Source organism: Lucilia cuprina, chromosome 4, assembly GCF_022045245.1.
Source record: "Lucilia cuprina isolate Lc7/37 chromosome 4, ASM2204524v1, whole genome shotgun sequence".
Taxonomy (NCBI): Eukaryota; Metazoa; Arthropoda; class Insecta; order Diptera; family Calliphoridae; genus Lucilia; species Lucilia cuprina.
In genome coordinates, this window is record NC_060952.1 from 52418426 (window position 1) to 52429635 (window position 11210).

Sequence of the window (11210 nt, forward strand, 5' to 3'; positions counted from 1 at the left end):
GAAAATTAAATAATATATAAATAGATAAATATCTTTATCATTTTTAATTATAAATTTCTAATACTTATAATTATTTATAAAAAGCTTGAGGATTGAGCACAAATTGGTTTAATTAAGTAAAGATAAGATTGAGAAATTATTTTAGTAAAAAATAATTTACAATTGAGAACAAATCGATTTAGAGGTCGTTGTGAGTTTTTAATTTGTAGAATTCTTGATAATATTGAACGAATTCTGTTGCTTGTGTTTGCAAATTGAATTTGTTTGAACATTTAAGCTAGCAAACGATTATTATAATCAAAAGTTTAATACTTATTTGAATTCTAACGAAAATTATAACGTGCAGAAAAGTATTTTTTTATAAATCTATAAATTTTCTGAAATTATAGTAAATAATTTGGATTATAATTGGAAGTCGTTTAATCGTTTTAGATCTTTAAAATTGTCAATTTTAATAATCAAATAGACAATAAGATTTCTTGAGATCCTTCCATAGCTTTTTGTAAAATCAATATAAAATTTCTGAAATTATAACAAATTATTTCGATAATAACTGGAAGTCGTTTAATCGCTTTTAGATCTCAAAAATTGTTAATTTGCTTCATCAAATAGACAATTATATTTTCTTGAGATCCTTCCATACCTCTATTTGTAAAACTAATTTGCGAATAAAGTTAAATTAAAATAATACAAAATGCACGCATCAAAGAAAACTGGTAAAAGCAAACTGGAAATTCTAAATCAACAGAAGAATACAGTTTTAAATAATATTAATCACGTTCGGCGATCTATAAAGGAAAAACGATTTCTTTTAATCCACTTGAATTGGAATGTCGACTCGATATATTAAATTCATATATTGAAAAGGCAATGACTTATCAGTCAGAAATCGATTTTTTAGATCCTGAGAACGATGAAAGATCTGCTGTTGAAGACTTGTGTGTGCCTACTAAATGTCTACTTCTTGGATATTTGACACCGATTCGAAGACAAAGCAGCCATGATTCTACTATTGGTTATCCAACACACCACAGCAGTCTTCCTAAAATGAAATTACCAAAATTTAGCGGCAAGTACTCAGAGTACAAAAATTTCATTAGTTTGTTTGAGAGTTAGTTGATCATGACATGTCGCTTACTGAAATCGAAAAGTTCAATCATTTAATTTCATGTCTCTCTGATGAAGCTCTAGGTACTGTGAAGGCTTATCAACTTACTGAACAGAACTATTCCAAAGCAAATTTCATATTATGCGTTGGTCAAATAAGACGAAGTCCCGACATCCCAACTGTTCAGAAAACACTTCTCGGTTGGGTTGTGTCTGGTAAATACAAAAATTGTAAGACTTCCACCAACAAATCGTGTCACATAAGTACATGGGGTAATGATGAAAATGATTTGTCTCTTGATAAAATTGTTCAGAGATTTTGGGAATTGGAAGAAATTCCCAGAGACACAAAAGTTCTAACTTTAGAACACCAACAATGTGAAGAGAAATTTGTTGAATCAATTAGACAATTGCCGTCTGGCAGATTTGAAGTGTCGCTCCCTTTCAAAGACGATCCGAGTAAATTGGGTTGTTCTTTTGACATAGCCAGAAGACGTTTTCTTTCACTGGAACGTCGCTTATCAAAAGATTTGAAAACGAAAGAGATGTACAATAATTTTATGAAAGAGTACATTGAGCTGGGACACATGTCTATTACAGGCAATAAAGTACCAAATTTCCCACATTATTTTATACCACATCAGTGTGTATTGCGTCCACAGAGAATATCGACGAAACTTCGAGTCGTTTTCGATGCTTCGTGTAGAACTACAACGCAACTCTCTCTTAACGATCTATTAATGATTGGACCAACAGTTCAAAAAGAGTTGTATTCTACACTGATTCGGTTTCGTCTACATAAATATGCCCTCACTGCTGACATTTAAAAAAATGTACCGTCAAGTACCGCCTAGACAGAAAATTCCAATTAATACGTTGGCGTGAAAGTGAGACAGATAGCCTTGAAATTTACAAACTGAATACAGTTACTTATGGCACGTCATCGGCTCCATTTTTGGCAATACGCTGCTTAATGTATTTAAGCGATCAATTCCGAACCAAGTTGCCAATTGGATCTAAAGTTGTCCGTAGAGATTTTTACGTCGATGATTTGCTAACTGGAGCAGATTCAATTGAAGAACTTGAGGTAATACGAAATCAAGTCACTGAAATATTGCAATCAGCTGGGTTTAATCTGACTAAATGGGTTTCTAATTATGAAACCATCCTGATTCCAGTATGATGAATATACAAGAAATAGAATATACAAGAAATAGAATCTTTTACAAAAGCACTGGGCTTCCGAAGAGCGATATATTTAAATATCAATTAGATGATTCGTTTCATTCGCTTAAGGCTACGAAACGAAATATTTTTTCTGCTTCGGCCATGTTGTTTGATCCACTCGGATTATTGTGCCCATTGGTTGTTAAAGCCAAGGTCCTACTGCAGGAACTTTGGCTACAGAAATTGGACTGGGATGAATCGATTCCGATGAATCTTCACACATCCTGGGAAAATTTTAAAACAAATTTGTCAAAAATTGATAATATCGAATTTCCCCGCCATGTATTAACAAGTTCGCATTCTACTAGCGAAATTCATGGTTTCGCTGATGCCTCAATGAGAGCGTATGGATGTTGCATCTATGTTCGAAGTAGAGTGGCTAATCAAATCACTTGTCGTTTGCTAACAGCAAAATCTAAAGTAGCTCCTTTGAAAACTAAGTCGCTACCTCGACTTGAGCTTTGCGCAGCACATTTATTAGCGAAATTATGGGCTGTTATCGTGTAACATTGAAGGCGTTACGTTCTGGACTGATTCTGAAATAACTCTACATTGGATTAAAACTTATCGACCGTAAACCCAACAGCAAATGAGATGAATTGGTCATTCCTTAAAATAGTGGAAATTATACAGAACGATGAGTATTCGCAAGAAATTAAAAAACTTCAGAATTCACAAGTCTTGCAATCGAATTTGCAAAAGCTGAATCCATTTATTCACGAATTTAATGATCACAATCGAACATTTTCACTAATCAGGGTAGGCGGGCGATTGCTAAATGCAACAATCTCGTACGATGCGAAATTTCCCTTATTGATGCCTAAAAAATGTCACTTTATGACTATTTACTTACGTCATTTGCACTTCGAAAACTGCCATGCAGGAGCTAAAGCGTTAGTAGCTCTTCTTCGAGACAAAGTCTGGCTAATTAATGCCAAAGAAGAATGCAGTCGAATTGTTCGCAAATGTATTCATTGCTTTATGTATAAACCAAAGCTAATGAACCAAATAATGGGAAATTTGCCTGCTGATAGGGTGAGAGCTTTGCGACCATTTAAGATATGTGGCGTAGATTTTTGCGACAAATGAATGTAACTTTTAAAATTCGTGGCCGTCCGCAAGCTAGCGCTTGGTCCTTTAATGGGCCCGGCATGTTTGGCCATTTTAATAATTTATAAAAATGAATTCTGAAATCAATTTAAAATAATTATATAAAAAAATTGAATTGAACTGCAAACCCTTAAACTTTTTGTAAAAAATAGTAGTTTACACCCTTGCCCTTTATAAGGCTTGGCTAATTTTAGAAAAAACTGTTATACTATATAGAAAATAATTGCCGTTTTTAAAATTAATAAAACACTTGTTTTTTAAACACCAATTTTATATTTTTTTCGCATCGGCTATTTAGTGTTTTTTTTTTAATAATCGGTCCATTTAATTTAGCAAAAACTCTTGCTAAACAGAACCCAATCAAGCATTAAATGCACACCTAAGGATGTACATTTAAGAAAAATTAAGAACAGCACGGTGTAATGTACAAAACACGATCTCTGTTAGAAAAGGTAAATGAATCACCATTCCAGGGACGCATCAAAGAACCTACAAGTATGTTATCAGTTGTGTATATAAAATCAGCCTTTACACTGCTAGCTTTCAATAAAGAATCAATGAAAGGTAATTAAACTGGAAACTAAATTGACAACTAAAATGAAAACAAGTAAGAGTGTTATATTCGGCTATGCCGAATCTTTTATACCCACCATCAAATCACTGCCATATAAATGAACTATGATATTTTGAATATTTTATTATATATCGATATTAATGAAAACATCAGGGTAACATTTGAAAGAGGTCCATTATAGGGAGTAGGGTTATTTAAACATATACATATATATGGACCAATTCTCATAAAAGTCTGTAGAAAGATTTCAGTTCCTTATTTGTTTAAAATTTCATCGATCTATTTATATTTTGAAGCCATTAATGAGCATTAAAGTCATAAAATATGGTAGAGAGATTTTAAATCAAAAGTGTTTTATGTCGAATTGCATTGCGGTATTTGTATTTTTCATGTCATTTCCTGGGCGAAATTTTTCTTCTCTTATAAAATATAGGAATTTGATGTCCATTTAAATCGATGTGAAATTCTAAGTATATTATGGTAATTCTCATTACAAACAATTACATTTCTCACTTTATTAGTAAAATAATCATAATATTCCCTTTAAATAAAGAATTTTATGTTAAAATGTATTTAATAAATTTTATTTATACATATTTCCGAAAATAATTTTATAAATGTTATTTTAATTCCTATAACCGGATTTTTGTATTTGTAGATTTTGTAACCATTGAATTGGGAATTGAACTAACATAAAATCTTAATATGTTATTGCTTTTGGTTTATAAACAAGTTTCGTTATCTTTCCGTATAATTTTCACATTTTCTAGATTTCTTTTAGAAATTCATTATATCATTTTAGTTATAATATTTTAACCACAACCAAGTTTTTTCTCTGCGTACTCTTACCAAAAATTATATCATTGTCAATAAATCGTTTAAAAACCAAAAATAAAAGTATTAAGATATATGCATTTCACAAAAATGGTTTGTTATTAGAAATTTATCACTCTCTGGAATTCGGAATTAGTTGATAATTGACCCAATTATCAAATTTCTTTGTTCGGTACCGAATGAAATTCTGAGTTCGGTCGGACTCTAGCAAATATGCAATTTATGCATTTATAACAAAATATGCAACAACAAATCGATGCCATTTTGTAACAAATTCTTTGATTCGAAAAGAAAACTAGTTAAAAGTTATTTTGAGTTGCTGACTACAAACATACAATAAATTTTCTTCATTTATATTTTTTAATTTTTCCTCTTTGCCCTTTATTCTTATGCACCCCTTGTTCTCATTTTTTATATTTTTACAAGTTTTAAATGTGCATGAACATTATTCACACATGCAATGAACATTTTTCATAAATGCAGTGAAACAATCTTCGTTATAGAAATTTAAATACCATATTTGTTTTTGTAGACGCACACCTACATATTGATAGTTGTTATACCACTTTTTTAATTTTTGCTAACCACAAATAACTGTAAATTTAAAGTGCAAAGAGAGACAAGAAAAATCAATCACCAATTTTATTTGTATTGTTACTTCAGTGAATTAAAGTGCATGTGTTTCTAGTTAAAAAATATATCCATATTTCAAAAATAATTTTTAAGCCAACACAGTTTGCTTGTGTAAATACATAATAATACATAATTGGACGCGGCTTTAAAACGATACCCATATTAGATAATTTGTTTCAAAACAAAAATAAAAAAAATAATAATTCCAAAATACCTTTTTTATTTGGTTCAGCTCAGGAACGGTCATTGCTAGACTTAAAATATGTTGCAAATCGTTATATAACAAAGCAAGTTAAATTTTGAGAGGGATAACAAAAACACGCTTTTGCTTTCCATACAGGGCGAGTCGGTCTAATATACATATATTCTTAAATATTACATATATATTTAAAATATTTTTATAACTTTATTAATATTGTATACTGATTTACTTATTTATGCTTTGGATTTTAAAATCATACAACGATACCACACAACGATCACAGAATGTGATCCCCAGCATTGAATTATTTTCTGAAATATTTTAATAATATTTTCTATTTATTTATTTGTAAGTAAGTATGTATGTAATTGTCTATTTTATTATTAAATTTAATTTTTTAAGAAATACGTAAAATAAAATCAAAATATATTATTAAAATTAAATAAAATAAGTATGAATGTATAGTCGGGCGTAGCCGACCATATGTACCCTACACCAGTCAGTATGTATGTTAAAAATGGGGATTATTTAAAAAAGCAAAGCATTTGGTTTGTTTTTTTTAACTTTATTTCGGAATATTTTTACATAAAAAAAAGAGATTTTTTACAAAAGGGCACAAAGGAGAGTAGGGTAAAATATGGCTCTATTCTTAAAAATGTTGGTAGGGGGAGTTAAGACTTCTTCAATATTATTTATATAGAATTTAAAAGTTTTATTAGTGTTTGTAAGTGAATTTTGACCTTTAAGTAATTTTCTGATGGGGAGTTAGTATGGGAATAGGGTCGAATGAAGCCCGATCATTAGAAAAATCGATAGTGTCATTTAAAGTTCTATAAAACTAAGTTTTGTCGACTTTTGTTAACATAATAGATCATTTAAATTAATTATAAGCCAAAAGGCCCTATTTGGGGGTACGGTTGTATGGGGGCTAGTCGAAATAATGGATTTTAACCATTTTCCATAGGCTTTGTCCTTAGTCCAAAAGAAGCGTGTGTGCCAAATTTCATCCAATTATCTTAAAAATTGCGCACAAGGTTTACATGGACAGCCAGCCAGACGGACGGACGAACGGACGGACATAGCTTAATCGACTCAGTAAATGATTAGCTTTGAATAGGAAACAATTTCATAAAAATAATGAAATTAGCTCGTAAATAATGAATTATTTCATTGTGCAAGTGTTGAAATTCATATCTGGAGTGAAGGTTTTTCTCTTAGTGTATCTAAAACTTACTAGTGTACAAATTTAGCCCAATCGAATATCGGCAACACGCAACTACATAAAATTTCATTAACAATAGAACTTTTTATACCCTACACCACTATAGTGGGGAGGGTATTATACGTTTGTGCTGATGTTTGTAACATACAAAAATATTGGTCCAATACCCACCTTAAAGTATACCGAACTTATTAATGTAAAATTTTGTCGCTATACTTGTATATGCTTTTGTGCATCCATACCCCCTATATAAAGTCCCCTTTAGAAAATGACTTTATCGCCCATAACTGACTAACAGAAGCATCAATAGCAATGAAATTTGTCACAAACATGTTTTATGGGAACATAAATCTTTTCGTAGAATTTTATGAGGATCGGTCTATAATTGACCCTACCCCCATATAAAGTCCCCTTCATAACTGGCTAAGAGAAGCATCAATATTGGTGAAATTCGGCACAAACATAAATTTTTATAAGGTCCCCTTCACAAAATGATTTTAATGTTCACATCTACATAAAATCATTTTCTTAAATTTTATGAGGATGGGACCATAATATAAGGTCCCCTTCAGAAAATTGCTTTAAGGCTTATTACTGACTCAAAAATGTAAGTACACCAGTAAAATTCTACATAAACAAGTTTTGTGCTAGGCATAAGCTCTTTATCAAATTTTATAAAGATCGGTCCTTAATTAACCCTATCCCCCTTGTAAAGTCCCCTTCAGAAAATGAATTTAAAAAAATCGGTCTATAATTGACCCTTATACAAGATTCACTCCAGAAAATCACTTTAACGCTCATGTATTGCTCAAAAGTTCTTCCAAATTACGGTAGTTTTATAGGAACTAAACTCTATCCTCCATATCACCACTCTTACAAAAACACAGTTTATGGTTACAAAGATTGGATCAAATAAAATTAATATTTTAATTCTGAATAACACGGTTAATGCTTAAGCTCGTATTAGAGGCCCTCTTCCAAATATTTCCCTGATGTTCATATTAATATTGACATATGATTTTATGAAAAATTTTAACTTAATATACCAAAAAATTTATTATAATAACTTACAAGTAAATTTCAATATGTATGTATGTATGTTCGCATATTTGAATGTAGGTATAAAATATATATATATATATATATATATATATATTATATATATATATATATATATATATATATATATATATATATATATATATATAATATATATATATATATATATATATATATACATATATATATATATATTATATATATATATATAATAAATATATATATATATATATATATATATATATATATAATATATATATAATATATATATATATATAATATATAATATAATATATATATATATAATATATATATAATATATATATATATATATATATATATATATATCACATGTGATCACATTAGTGATCACAGCAATTGAAAGGTATAAATAAAACTATAAAAAATATTATTATTAGTTTAAAGAAATTTAAACAATAAATCATCACACATATGCAGATGTTGTTTACTTGATTTCTCAAGGACCAACTGAGAAAATAAAAATAATTTCCCTTTTAAAGTACAGTTGACGAATTTCAAAATATAAACAGATTTGTGATTTTTATAAAAAAGACACAAACATTCCTTCAAATAGTGTGCAGAGTTTGGGAAATTTTTTTTTATTAAAAGAACTGAAAAAGGGAATAAAATGACTGAGCAAAAAATATCAGAAAATGTGCAGACTATTCTGTTAAATATCTATAGGAAATTTATATTATTCGCTAAGTTGTCTGATGAAATTACAAAAACAATTCTCTTCAGATTATGTGCAGATTTATCGAATATTACCATAATTCCAAAATATTTAAGCAAATATTAAGCAAAAATTTCTAAATGAGTCTTTATATAGGTCAAATATGGGTCAATCCTCGGTAAATTTGGGAAAAGGATATATTTTTAAATAACAGTTAATTTTGTTGAGTATCATTGCGATACAAATAGTTACAAGTCAATTTTAGACGTTTAAGACATTTTTTGAAGGGGGGTTTGTATGGGGGCTAGGGTTAACTAAGGCCGATCCTTACGAAAATCTGCAGTGTCATTTATACTTATATAAAACTTATTTGTGCTAATTTTTAGAGAGATAATAGAATAATTGACGTAATTATGGCATAAAAAGTTCAAATCGGGTGGTGCTTGGTCCAAATTTCATCAAATTATCTTGAAAATTGCGGCCTGTACCTTGCGCACAAGGTTTACATGGACAGCCAGCCAGCCAGCCAGCCAGCCGGACAGACGGACGGACATGTCTTAATCGACTCAAAAAATGATTCTGAATCGATCGGTACTTTAAGGTCGATATTGGACCCTCCCCACTATAGTGGTGTAGGGTATAAATATCTTGCAATTGTAATAGATTTTTCTTGTGATTTTTCTATTTTACACATAAAAATATTTCTAAAAATATTTGATCAATTAAAAAGTATTTATATTAATACCTTTAGCAGCTCTTTTAGTCGGCTGAGCCGAATGTTAAATACCCTTGTTATACCCTCACCTTCGTGAGAAGGGTATAAATAAGTTTGTCATTCCGTTTGTAATTTCTATAATATAATTTTCCGACCCTATAAAGTATATATAATCTGGATCCTCATAGATAGCGGAGTCGATTAAGCCATGTCCGTCTGTCTGTCTGTTGAAATCAGTTTTTAGAGGACCCCAGATATCGGCGAGATCCGAATCTTCAATAATTCATTATGACATGCTTTCGAGAAGATCGCTATTTGAAATCAGCAAAATCGGTCGGTAAATAACGGAGATATGAGCAAAAATCCGAGACAACCTCTTAAAATTTCATCAAAAAAATGTCATATTTTTTTCATGCTTTGTTAAAAAAGCAACAACAACACTGTATATTAGAAAAAGATGTACACGTGTGTAGATCTATTTGGTTTTATTCAGCTGTGTATTTTTTTGTATGTTTGGGTGCTGTTGGCGTCTTTGTTATTTTTGTTTTTCTGTGTTTTTCGTTATGTATATTAGATGTCTATTCGTTTAGATGCCTTGTGTATTTTGTGTTTTATTTCGTTTAGCGTTGCTGTTCTTTTTTTTTTAGCTTGTGATTTAATAATAATGTAGTCGGGAAAAAATTTAAAATTTATAAAAATTCAAATCAAATCATTAAACGAGCTCGAGGTCAAAGTTTTAAGTTTTTCAATTTATTTAATTATTTTCTTCAATATTTCGCCATCCACTGGATAGCATCTTCAGGAATCTACAATTATTTTATTAACAAAAAACATTTATTAAACCACTGTTTCAAGAACAATAACAAACAAAACATTTTCACTTACAATAAGACAGATACGAACATGCCAGACGATATACAGTGGTTACTCTCGCTGGGACAAAAATACTCTATCCCGACTGATAAGAAGAATTTCCCTTTATTTAAACTTATTGCTGATGGTGAGGATTATATACAAACTCTAGAGGATAGAGAAGAACAAGAGATGACAAGAACAAAATTTGTATCAATGTTGGAAAACCACATTAACAAACACAATCTCACTGGAAGAGAACGTTTTATATAAGCACAGTGGACAAGACTAGACGTTTTTTTGCACAAAAATAAACAGATCTTGGTTTTGAATGCGGATAAGGGAAATGTGACGGTTATGATGAATAAGGAAGACTATGAAACGAGAATGAATGATATACTTGGCGATATGATGACTTATAGAAGAATGAATATAGATCCGACATCATCATTACAAAAGAAGAATGGGGACCTGGTAGATGAACTTTTTAGGTGCAATATTTTATCTAACCTAGAAAGAACAAGACTTAAAAATGACGCAGCGACAGCTCCCAGAATATATGGACTTCCTTAAATCCATAAGGATAACTTCCCACTTAGACCAATCTGTGCATCGGTAAATTCATCAGCTAGTGGTTTGTGCCAGCTTCTAACCGGAATTCTGAAAAAAACTCACGGAGAATTCAGAATATAACATACGGGATGCAGTGCAATTTAAGGACAGGGTTGAACAATGCCAAGATAAATTCAGACGAAAAGATGGTATCATTAGATGTAATTTCCTTATTTCCTAGTATACCAGTAGATTATGCCATTAGAGTAATAGATGACAAATGGGATGAACTGGAGAAACATACGACTATACCCAGGAATTTATTTATGCGAATATTGAAGTTCTGCATTAAGGAGAACCGTTATTTCAAATACAGGACAAAATCTACACACAATGTAAAGGATTACCAATGGGCTCACCGACCTCGCC

At 30.4% G+C, this 11210-nt stretch overlaps 1 protein-coding gene across 1 annotated transcript; it reads left to right on the plus strand.

Moving 5' to 3' along the window:
* Positions 1–1127: 1127 nt before the first annotated feature.
* LOC124419200 lies at positions 1128–1934 on the plus strand. The gene has a single exon (XM_046947812.1). It carries the CDS (start codon positions 1128–1130, stop codon positions 1932–1934), a length of 807 nt encoding a protein of 268 aa, XP_046803768.1.
* The last annotated feature ends 9276 nt before the right edge of the window (positions 1935–11210 follow it).

Bases quoted from the DNA above. Each gene is read 5' to 3' on its own strand.
- LOC124419200 (XM_046947812.1), top strand. From the start codon at position 1,128: ATGTCGCTTACTGAAATCGAAAAGTTCAATCATTTAATTTCATGTCTC.